This window comes from Wolffia australiana, chromosome 4, assembly GCF_029677425.1.
Source record: "Wolffia australiana isolate 7733 chromosome 4, ASM2967742v1".
Taxonomy (NCBI): domain Eukaryota; kingdom Viridiplantae; phylum Streptophyta; class Magnoliopsida; order Alismatales; family Araceae; genus Wolffia; species Wolffia australiana.
In genome coordinates, this window is record NC_135838.1 from 8,952,057 (window position 1) to 8,963,510 (window position 11,454).

At 51.0% G+C, this 11,454-nt stretch overlaps 2 protein-coding genes across 2 annotated transcripts; both read left to right on the top strand.

Moving 5' to 3' along the window:
• Positions 1–3,003: 3,003 nt before the first annotated feature.
• LOC144702599 (Eukaryotic aspartyl protease family protein) lies at positions 3,004–4,626 on the top strand. The gene is made up of 2 exons (XM_078574629.1): positions 3,004–3,985; positions 4,145–4,626. The coding sequence occupies exons 1-2, from the start codon at positions 3,029–3,031 to the stop codon at positions 4,436–4,438; spliced, it is 1,251 nt and encodes a 416-aa protein (XP_078430755.1). The 5' UTR covers positions 3,004–3,028; the 3' UTR covers positions 4,439–4,626.
• Positions 4,627–10,037: 5,411 nt separating this feature from the next.
• On the top strand, positions 10,038–10,490 carry LOC144702489 (uncharacterized). The gene has a single exon (XM_078574551.1). The coding sequence runs from the start codon at positions 10,038–10,040 to the stop codon at positions 10,488–10,490; it is 453 nt and encodes a 150-aa protein (XP_078430677.1).
• Positions 10,491–11,454: the final 964 nt, after the last annotated feature.

Genomic DNA, 11,454 nt, shown 5'->3' on the forward strand with positions numbered 1-11,454 from the left:
AAGGCCTCTCACCTCCATGCCATATCGACTGTGACAAGTGGTATCTCGGTGCTTCTACTCGAAGGAGGGTAAACGTTGCATTCCACATTCAAGATTCCTATTCGAGTCACTCACATCTCAACGTGTGGGATCTCACCTGACTCCAAGATCGGCCGCAAAATTCAGTCAACAAACATGATAATTGTGCACGAAGCTTCAACGATGCATCGCCCTGTTTACGAGATGCTCGATCGATCTATTCAAGATGTGATGAAGACCATCGAAGCCACTTTGGAAAGTGTTCCTTTCGGCTTCATGGTCGTCGTGATGGGAGGTGACTTCAGACAAATGCTTCCAGTTATACCAAAAGGCTCACGCTCATTGATCGTTAGTTCGTCCCTAAACCAACGTCCGGGTTTCGCCTGACTAACAAGTGTGGAGCGAGTTCTTACTTGTCATCGGAGAAGGACGTCTTGGCCCTGATATCTATCTTGCAGCTGAGATTAAGCACGTCTCCTCTTTGTCTGATCTGATTGCTCAGGTTTATGGCACCATTGAAGGTGGCGCAACTAAGTTGTTAGCGAACACAATTTTGACGCCTTTCAACGATGATGTTGTAAAGGTCAACAACATGGTGCTCAACATCTTTCCAGGTGAAGTGATGGAATACTTCAGTTTTGATGCAATCCCTCTTGGCGAATTCATCAACGAATCCCTCTACCCAACCATGTTCATGAACACGATTGATGATGTGACAGTGCCGCTCCATAAGCTCCAACGCAAGATCGGGTGCATCATGATCCTTCTCCAAAACTTGAACACATTACAAGGTTTATGCACTAGGATCAAGCTTCAAGTGGATGGCTTTTTCCTGACAAAGTTACAAGCCACAATCGTCAGCCAAGGAAACTTATATGATGAAGTCCATCTCCTATCACAGATTGTGCTATACACGTCTCAGTCGAGACGTCCATTTTGACAAGCGCTTTCAGTTCCTAGTTTGACTGGCCTACGCGATGACGATTAATGAATCCCAAGGTCAGACTCTCGACACAGCGGGGTTGTATCTATCGAACCCAGTTTTCACTCACGATCAACTCTACGTCCGTCTCTCAAGGACGTAGATCAGTCCAGCAGGAATCATGTTCTGCAATGGCGGCGCGTACCGCCCAACTACGACTAATGTTGTTTACACAAAGGTTTTCCATTAGGAGATTTCAGGTACAAGGCAGTAAAAGAAGAGCTTCTATGTTCTTAAGTACAAACTCAATCTCTCGCTCTACCTTCTCATCACCATAATCTTCCAAAACTAAGATCCTTTTTAATCTCAGCTTCTAGGAAGCCGTTCCCTCATCCGCGCTGCACTAAACCGATCGTCATCATCATCATTGACATCATCATCAGAATCGCCGGGGCAGAAGATCCACCTCGTGAAAGTGGGCCAGGCCAAGGAGTTCTTCACCGTGGCGAGCAGGCACATGGTTGGAATCCTTTTGATCGTGTCATAGAGAGACAGCATGATGAAGGATCTTCGCCTTATGAGCGTCTCCACTATCGCAATGCAGCACCATAGGCTTCCTAGGCAACAAGGCAAGCAACTTCTCCCTTACATTTTCACCATCCTCCTCTCTCTATATATATAAAATTTCATATGTCCTTACCAAGGCGCCATCTCTGTTAGCTTCTTCCTTCAGAATAAGAGCTTCCGCTTCGCTTGCTGCCATCTGTTGTCCGGCGGGGCTGTAGGAGACGAGAGGCGGTGCAACCACGTCACCTCCAAAACGCTGACTGCATCTCGATATTTACGTCCACCATCTCTGGTACACCCTCAATCACTCTAACTCTCTTCTCATCTCCTAAATCCTCCAAAACTGGCATCCCTTTAATTTTAGAATTTTCTCATTGGAAGTATTTCATGAGGAAGCCAAGGAAATGGGCAAATGAATATGTCCACCCCATTGATATCTTCTTCTGACGCATGCATGGATGTACCACGTATAGGTAGGGGCTAAGCAAAAAATCGTACCTCATGGGTCGTTAAACTGATGCATTACTTTAATTACATATTGTACCATTTGGTTTAACTTTGACTTAATCTGCATTAAAATACAGGCGGAATACTGAAAAAGTATTGCTTATGAGTCATCTTTATACTTCAACAATGACCGACATCCCAACAAAAAATGATGCTTATATCCAATAGGAAATTAAGAGTATGCAGGCCAGTTTAATTTTCCCAGCGAGGTCTCTGTCAGGAGATGAGATAGGGAAAAAGAGTTCCCATTTCTCACTGTTATCCAAGAAGATCCTTCACCTCGTAGGACATACTTCTATATCAAGCGATACCGCTAACTGTGTTGCATTTTCATTTACAACAGCAACTTCATCCTGTTTTATCTTTAAGCTGAGCACTAGCACTATCGGACATTATTAAATGCCAGTTGAAAGAAATTACCCCGGAATGGAAAAATATGAGTTAAATTTGGCGACTAGAACATATGGAGGGAAAAAATCCAATGCATGCAAACGATAGCAGCTGTGTTAATAAACCTCGGCAGACAGGGTGATATATAAATATATATCTCTGAATTGGAAGATCCAGGATTTGAATTGATGTCGTTTCATTGATTCCTCCTAAAGATTTCATTTCAATTGGAATTTGGTTTTTTGTACGATGATCCCTGTTAAGCATCCAGGGCTAAATGGTTAAAGCCCAACTCATAATTGGCAAATTCTAATATATATATATATATATATATATATATATATATAGAGAGAGAGAGATAGAGAGGGCGTAATTAAGCTTTTCGTGGGATTCGTGGTGTAATTCATCTTGAGACACATCACTTGATAGTTCACACCAACCCTCAACCAACTGCGGTTCTCTGCGTTTTCCATCTAAAGTACACTTCCCTAGGGACCGCGCGACCTAATTTTAACCAGGGTATCTTGAACACGGCAAGAAGAATTACCTTTGTTTTCCCTTCTCCAGACATACTATATTAGACCAAAGCAATGCCGTACCCATACCCAGAAGAGTCCGATTACAATGGCTTCTCGCTCATCTTTCCTTGCCCTCCTCTTACTTGTCTCTACACTCCGCCTCTGCTCCCCAGCTACTCTTCCCCTTAGGGGTATCCGCCTACCCATGAACCACATCGACGCGACCCATAACTTCACCTGGGTGGAAACTCTCCACTGCGCCCTTCGCCGAAGCAAACGCCGTATAAACTCCTTAGTCTCTGCACAGATGCCGGTCACTGCCGGCAGCGGCGAGTACATCGTGAATCTAGCTGTTGGCACCCCTCCCGTCCCCTTTTCAGCCATTATAGATACAGGCAGCGACTTAACGTGGATGCAATGCCAGCCATGCACGAATTGCTACTCCCAGAGCACGCCCATATACGACCCTTCGTCCTCATCCACTTACTCCGAGTTATCCTGTTCCAGCAGCCTCTGCAATGACCTCCCATTCTCGTACTGTCGTTCTAGCTGTGAGTACGTCTACACTTACGGGGACTTGTCCTCCACGGAAGGAGTTCTCGCGACGGAGACCTTTTCACTAGCACGAGTACGCGTATCCGGTGTAGGGTTTGGGTGCGGAATCTCGAACCAAGGTGAAGGATTTCACCAGGCCGGGGGGCTCGTTGGGCTCGGAAGAGGCCCGCTGTCTCTCATCTCTCAGCTGCGCATTGGGAGGTTCTCTTATTGTTTGACAAGGCTTGGCGAACGGAGGACGAGTCCGTTGTTCTTGGGTTCGCTGGCGACTATGGACAGTGGCTCGGACGTTCGCTCGACGCCGTTTCTGAGGAATCCTGGCCAGCCGAGCTTCTATTACCTCTCTCTGAGGGATATTAGCGTAGGAAGCGTTGCGCTTAAGATACCGGGCTCCACTTTTGCTATCAACAGAGACGGAACAGGAGGGATGATCATCGACTCCGGAACATCCGTCACGTTCCTGGAAATGCAAGCTTACACGATGCTGAAACAGGAGATTCAGTCCCAGGTTCGTATGGTTCTACCCGTAAGTTTGGACAACGATGACGACGTCTCCTAGATCGTCATCGTCGTGTCTGGGAACTTAACGATACATAAAGGAAAAATTAACGAAGAAGATAGTCTAAAGTCACCTGCAGTTGATGTTAAACCCTGATAAACATGGCAGGTGAACCTCCCGCTAGGGGACAGCTCGCAGGTGGGGCTTGACCTATGCTTCGAGGCGCCGGCTTCGGCGACTGCGCTGCCGAGTATGGTGTTCCACTTTGAGGGGGCGGACTTGGAGCTGCCGCCACATAACTACATGGTGGTGGACGCCAGCTCTGGGTTGCTTTGCCTAGCGATAATGGGATCAAGTGGCCTGTCAATTTTGGGAAACTTCCAGCAGCAGGACGTCCACATGCTCTATGATCTGGAGAGGGGCACGCTGTCCTTCCAACCGGCACAGTGTGATCAGATGTGAGCTCCAGAAGTGAACGGGTCTTTGTGATGCTTTCCAAGTGGTCTAATTTTAAGCAAGTGATAGTTAGATATTCAGAAGTTGTTGTCAACCGGGTTGTTTACACGTTTACTTGCCGTGGAATAGATAGAGCCTTGTGAATCCTTATGTCAAACCTTCATCAAACATTACCTTAGAGACCTATATTATCATTATGCGTGCAAGACGGCCAGCTTTGATCCTAGGTTTTCTTTGTACTTCCCCCGACGTAGCTAGTGATCAGATAACAATGCTATGCATCTGATGCGAGATGCTTAGGACTGACGTGGGTCGGGTAGATAAATGTCAACTACGACAGGATAAAGCGGACCACAAATCAACACAATCGATATCGAACAAGTAAATCGCCACGAAAATGTTGATGGTGCAGCCCCTTTCCCAGTCAAGGGGGAAAGGACTGGCTTACAACCACCGCGGTGAAAACAAAGCTCCAAACTTAATATCCGGAACAGTCGATTACAATAAGAAGCATACATGTTCTACTAAGTCCAATGGCAGTGGGAAAACACAAGAGAAAACAGTAAAGGAAATAATGCATATCACCAAATAGGGAAGAGTAGACCTCTGGCATGGTGTTAGGCCCATAACTAGGTGGCATTCCCTGCCCAGAGGCCTGCGTGCTTATTGGGAGGGCGTGTCTATTGTATTTCGGCTCACGACATTTTAAGGACTGAGCCATAATGGGTAGCGATGCCCAATACCTGATCTTTCAGGCCATTGCCACTGTCGGTGATGATTCATGGCAGACTGCGCACGTGCTCGTCCGTGCCCAAGGGGGGACGGATCAGGTACGGTTCATGCGTGCTGGGCGTGCAGGCTGAATGGTATGTGCGCACGTGCGCCAAGCGCCGCGCACCAATGCCGAGCGCCACGTGCGGGCGCCAACACTACCCACCAGCGTCGAGCGCTGTGCGCGGGAGTGGGAAGCGCTGCGCGCGGGTGCGAGACGCGCAGGCCGGGCAGCGTGCCGCGCGCGGAGTTGTGCGGGGTGACTCTCAACGGTTGCGCGGGCAGCACGCGCATTAAATGTGCAGGGCGTGGCGCTGGGAGATATCCCGCCAGGAGACTAAGGCATGTGGCGCACTGAGAGCGTCGAGACGGCACAACGGGCGCGTAGCGCCCCTGCGGGTAGTGCTGGGTGTGCAGCGCACAGCTCGAGGGCGTTGAGTGGGGCAGCGCCACGCAATCTGCGTGTTAGAGTGTCGACACGGGTGCCGGTGGCGTGTGTGATCGTCTAGGCAGGGGTGGCGTGTGTGATCGCCAGGCTCGGGGGTGCGCGGCGCCCGGCCTGGCGCACTTGTGTAGTGGCAAAGCAAGCGCGCGCGCGACGAGCGGCGGCCCTGAGGCGGTGTGGCGACATTACCTCGGCGCAAGGCGTCGTTTCATTAATTGTATCACCCCTCGTCTTCCGCCATGCATTTATCCCTAATGATGATGTACTCTTAGTGATATAAAAGCAATGACCCCATTCACTGAAGGTGCCTAGCACCATCATCTCCTCTAACCCCTTCTAAGCGATCTTAATAAATTGCAAAGCTTCCGCTACAAGAGATTAAGGCTGCTCGGTGTTCTGCTCCAAGCACTGAGGCCGGCACACGCCAATTCCAAGCAAGAAACCTAGCTCGAGATTTGACTGTGTGACAATTGGTATCAGAGCCAGGTTGGATTGCCTCCCCTTGTGCTTCTGAATTCTGGTTGAGGAGATGGAGTCGTTCCGCGCTCAGTTACGTGAAGAGAGACGGCAAAAGGAGAAGGAGCAGAGGCTGACTAATTGCCTTCTCCACAAGAATGTGATGGGTTTGAAGACCCACATCGATAGAAACTACGATGAGTTGAAGTCAGATGTAAGAGACTTGCGGGTGGAGACCCACCAGAGGCAAGACGTTCTTGAAGAGACAATCAGACAACACAAAGACACCATCCGGCAGCTGACCGAGATGGTGCTGACCTTAAAGCTCTAGATGGAAAAACTGGAAGAAGGCACCAATAGTCGTCCCAGCAACGACACCGGGAGGAAGCACTCACTCCCTGAACCGCGGTTCGACGGTTCTCGCCGGGAAGACGCACTAGCAGATTTCCTGTATGAATGTGACTGGTACTTTGGCCAAGGACAACACTCAGATGAAAGTAAGATCCTATAGGCTAGCTACTTCCTCAATGATGAGGCGAAGTCGTGGTGGCGACAGCGGGAAGAATGTGGAAATTGGCCACCCCCGACATATGAAGAGTTTGTGCAGGAGATTAAGGAGAGCTTCATGTCGCACAACACGGCGTGGATTGCGAGGGGAGAGCTCGAAAGCCTCAAGATGACGGGAAATCCGAGGGAATACGTGGGCCAATTCGTGTCCATAATCCGGAGGATAATCGGCATGTCTGAGGCGGACAAGCTCTACCGCTTCGCGAAAGGGCCTTCCCCACTGGCTCCAGACAGAGCTGGAGAAGAGACAGTGCAGAGATTTGAACTCGGCCTACAAGGTCGTGGAAAGCATAGAGCTCCGCCCCGCTAGACCCGCCAAGACAGAGGACAGACCCATAAAAGGGAATAAGCCGCGCCAAGAGCGCGCCGAGGCACCAACAGCACCGAGCAGTCAAGGCCTGAAAAGAAAATTCAGGTAAGGCCACGGCAAGAGCCGAGACAAGGGCAAGGGCCTGAGACTGTGGAAATAGAATCCAGGCGGTGGGGGCAACAGGATAACTTGTTTTGCTTGTGGAGGACCCCATTTCATAAAGGATTGCCTGAGAGGGACGGCAGCGGCCACAAACGTTAACGCAATGGTTGTGCCGCCGTCCCAACCAGATGTTCCCGAGGGAAGCAGTATGGTGACCCTGAACCCTGAACCCCTTGTAGTGCTTAGCGGCACTACAAGGGGATGGCCCAGTCTAGTATGAGGGTCTGAACCTCTTGCACGACCTACTAATGGGTTCACGTGCTATCGTGTTCCCCCAGTACCACGACGTCCTGTTCCCGAAGGGATCTCACCATGTTTCGTGACGGACCAAGGTGCCCAGAAGCTGCAGAACACCGCACTCCTGTCTGCCATGAAAATCAAGGACGGATTGAGGAATGGGGAAGAGACCTTCCTCGTCACCATATGAGGGACGACACCCCGGAAAAAGGGTGAAAGGCAGGGGTGCGCACCAGCCCGTTTGGCCGTACTTAGTTAGGGTGACGACGACGACAACAACCCCGGTGCAGCCGCAGGTGGGCTACTAGGGCCAATTGCGGATGTACTGCGGGAGTTTGCCAGGGTGATGCCCGCGCAACTCCCCGCGAAGCTGCCGCCCGGGGGGATGTGGACCACGAGATCGAATTGCTCCCCGGAACACGTCCCCCTACGCGGGCGCCTTACAAGATGCCCCCTGCTTACCTGGAGGAGCTGAAGAAGCAGCTCCAAGACCTACTAGAGAGCAAGGTCATCCGTCCGTCCAAGGCTCCCTTCGGCGCCAAAGTTCTTTTCCACAAGAAGAATGATGGGTCGCTCCGACTTTGCGTGGACTACCGATTGTTGAACAAGGTAATAGTGAAAAATAAATATCATGTACCGAATGCTGAAGAGCTATTTGACAGGCTCGGCGAGGCTCGCTACTTCTCACGGATGGACTTGAAGAGCGGGTACCACCAAGTGCGGATCAAGGAGGGAGATGAACCGAAGACAGAGTGCGTGACTCGCTACGGATCATTTGAATTTTGCGTGATGCCTTTTGGGTTCACGAACGCTCCTGCTACGGTTTGTTGCCTGATGAAAAATATTTTTCGGGATTATATCGATGGTTTTGTTGTTGTGTACTTTGATGATATTCTCATATACAGCTAGAGCTTTGATGACCATGTGAGGCACCTGAGGAAGGTGATGGCCAAGCTGAGGGAGCACGAGCTCTACCTCAACCCGAAAAAGTGCGAGTTCGCCTTGTAGGAGATTGAGTTTCTTGGACACCTAGTCGGGAAGGGAAGTTTGCGCATGGATCCCTCAAAGGTGAAGGCCATCGGTAATTGGACACAGCCGAAAGGAGTTCCACAGCTAAGATCTTTCCTTGGGTTGGCAAATTACTATTGGAAGTTTATCAAAGGCTTCTCCTGACTAGCTGCCCCTCTAACAAACTTGTTGAAGAAGGATGTGAAGTGGCAGTGGATAGACCGGTGTCAAATAGCATTTGATAAGCTGAAGAGTGCAGTCTCCAGTGAGCCGGTGCTTCGATTGCCCAAGTTTAACAAGCCATATGAGGTACACACCGATGCTTCTGATTTCGCCCTTGGCGGTGTCTTGATGCAGGATGGACACCCCATGGCCTACGAGAGCCACAAGCTGAATGACGCGGAAAGGAGGTACTCGGTACACAAGAAGGAGATGACAGTAGTGGTCCATTGCCTGAGAGTCTGGCGCTACTATCTCCTCGGAGGGAAATTTGTGGTCTAAACCGACAATGTTGCCACCACCTGCTTTGAGTCCTAGAAGAAGCGGACCCCAAAGCAAGCAAGATGGCAAGACTTCTTGGCAGAGTTCGACTTCGACTTGAAGTACAAGCCTAGGTGTGCCAACCAAGTGGTCGACACCCTAAGCCGCAAATAACCGGAAGTGTTCGTGGCCGCACTTTCAGCAGTCCAAGGAAGCATCCTCGATGAAATCAAGTTGGCGCTGAAAGATGATCTAGAAGCTGTCCGTCTGATGAAGCACATTGCTGCAGGCGAGACAACAAGATTCTGGACCGAGGTCAACATCATATACGCAAATGGGAACAGGATGTATGTGCCGCGTGCGGGTGGGTCTCGTTGGAAGCCCCTTTACGAAGCACACAACGCACCCCACGCTGGGCAGGCCCAGACGCTTGCACTCCTGTCCAGCAGCTATCACTAGTGGGGAATGGAACGAGATGTAGAAGCCTATGTCCGTTCATGCCTAGTGTGTCAACAAGACAAGATGGAGAAGGCCAAGGCAGCTGGAACGCTCGAACCTCTCCCGAGGGCGAGCAGACTGTGGGGATCTATTTTGATGGACTTCATCACTTGCCATCTGCGCGTGGGTGGGCACGACGCCATCCTGGTTGTCGTGGATCGCTTCTCCAAATATGCGACCTTCATCCCCACCACGTCGGAAGCGCACGCAGATGGAGTGGTTCGTTTGTTCATGTCCTATGTGGCGAAGTACTGGAGTCTTCCACTGGACATCATCAGCGATAGAGACACAAGGTTCACTTGTCATTTTTGAGAGTCGTTGTTCAAGTACATGGGCTCCAAGCTCAAATTTGCTACGAGCTTCCACCCCCAGACAGATGGTTAGACGGAACGTGTCAATTACGTGCTCGAAGAATACCTCCGGCACTATGTTTCGGTCAATCAGGAGAATTGGGTGGAGCTGTTGGACGCAGCACATTTTGCACACAACATCAACCGGAGCTCGGCTATAGGTCACTCGCCGTTTGAGATTGCAACGGGAAGACAGCCACTGACTCCTCCGAAAGTTGTGAAAAGGAAAGGGAATGCGACTATCATGCTTGCGTTGAGGAAGCCCGTGAGGCATTGGAGCGTGCTGCTTAAAGAATAAAGAACTACGCCGACCAGCACAGAATGGACGTAGAGTTCCAAGTGGGAGACAAGGTTTTGTTGAAGACTAACGTGCAGATGTTGAAGACAAAGCAAGCAAAGCAGCGTCACAAGGGTCTGGTACCCCGCTATGATGGACCTTTTGAAGTGGTGGCAAAAATCGGACGGGTTGCCTACCGACTCAACATTCCCTGTCGACTGGCGGTCCATCTGGTCTTCCATGTGTCGATTCTGAAGAAATATATACCAGATCCCGAAGACGCGGCGAGGAACCAGCCCCAACGTGTACCACCAAATGTGCGGGTGCACTTCGACCAAGAAGCAGAAGCTGTCCTAGCAAAGCGGGAAATTGAACGGGGAGGACCTCACGGTTGCTATCACATGATCGAGCACCTAATCAAGTGGAAGAACAGACCAGAGGAATCAGCCACCTGGGAGCGCGACTCGGACTTATGGCAGTTTGAGGACCAACTATGAGCATATGAAGCGGAGCAGGGGGCGTCGATAAAGGGCGTCGACAAATTCAGGCAGAACCGTGTTAGGCCCCTAACTAGGCGGCATTCCCTGCCCAGAGGCCTGCATGCTTATTGGGAGGGCGTGTCTGTTGTATTTCGACTCAGGACATTTTTTAAGGACTGAGTCATAATGGGTAGCGATGCCCAATATCTGATCTTTCAGGCCATTGCCACTGTCAGTGGTGATTCACGGCAGACTGCGCACGTGCTCGTCTGCGCCCAAGGTGGGACAGATCAGGTACGGTTCGCGCGTGCTGGGCGCGCGGGCTGAACAGTATGTGCGCGCGCGCACCAATGCCAAGCGCCACGTGCGGGCGCCAACACTACGTGTCAGCGCCGAGCGCTGCACGCGGGAGTAGGAAGCGCTGTGGGCGGGTGCGGAAGCGCAGGCCGAGCGGCGTGCAGCGGTTGCAGCATGCGGAGTTGTGAGGGGTGCCGCGCAACGCGCATTAAATGTGAGGGGTGCGGGGGTGGGAGATATTCCACCAGGAGACTAAGGCATGTGGCGCACTGAAAGCGTCGAGACGTCACAGCAAGCGCGTAGTGCCCCTACGGGTGGTACTGGGCGTGCAGCGCCCAGCTTGGGGGCGTCGAATGCGGCGGTGTCGCGCAGTTTGCGCACTAGAGTGTCGACACGGGTGCCGGTGGCGTGTGTGATCGTCAAGGCAGGGGTGGCGTGTGTGATCGCCAGGCTCGCTGATGTAATACAACGTTGGCCGGGATCGATCGGCTTGTATTACGTCACAGGAGATGGTAAATCTGTTCGTTTTAACAGTGAAATGAATGCCGATTGAGAAAACCACGAATGAGCGTCGAAGACGTCCCCAAGAGGGAGGAGAGTCGATGTCAGACAATAAGGACATCGTAATCCCAATTGGACTCCCAATGACCCTTGGAATCAACTAGGACGTCTAAGTAATGAGAGG

Bases quoted from the DNA above. Each gene is read 5' to 3' on its own strand.
- LOC144702599 (XM_078574629.1), top strand. From the start codon at position 3,029: ATGGCTTCTCGCTCATCTTTCCTTGCCCTCCTCTTACTTGTCTCTACA. The intron at 3,986-4,144 runs GTTCGTATGGTT...TAAACATGGCAG, and splicing joins AACAGGAGATTCAGTCCCAG to GTGAACCTCCCGCTAGGGGA.
- LOC144702489 (XM_078574551.1), top strand. From the start codon at position 10,038: ATGGACGTAGAGTTCCAAGTGGGAGACAAGGTTTTGTTGAAGACTAAC.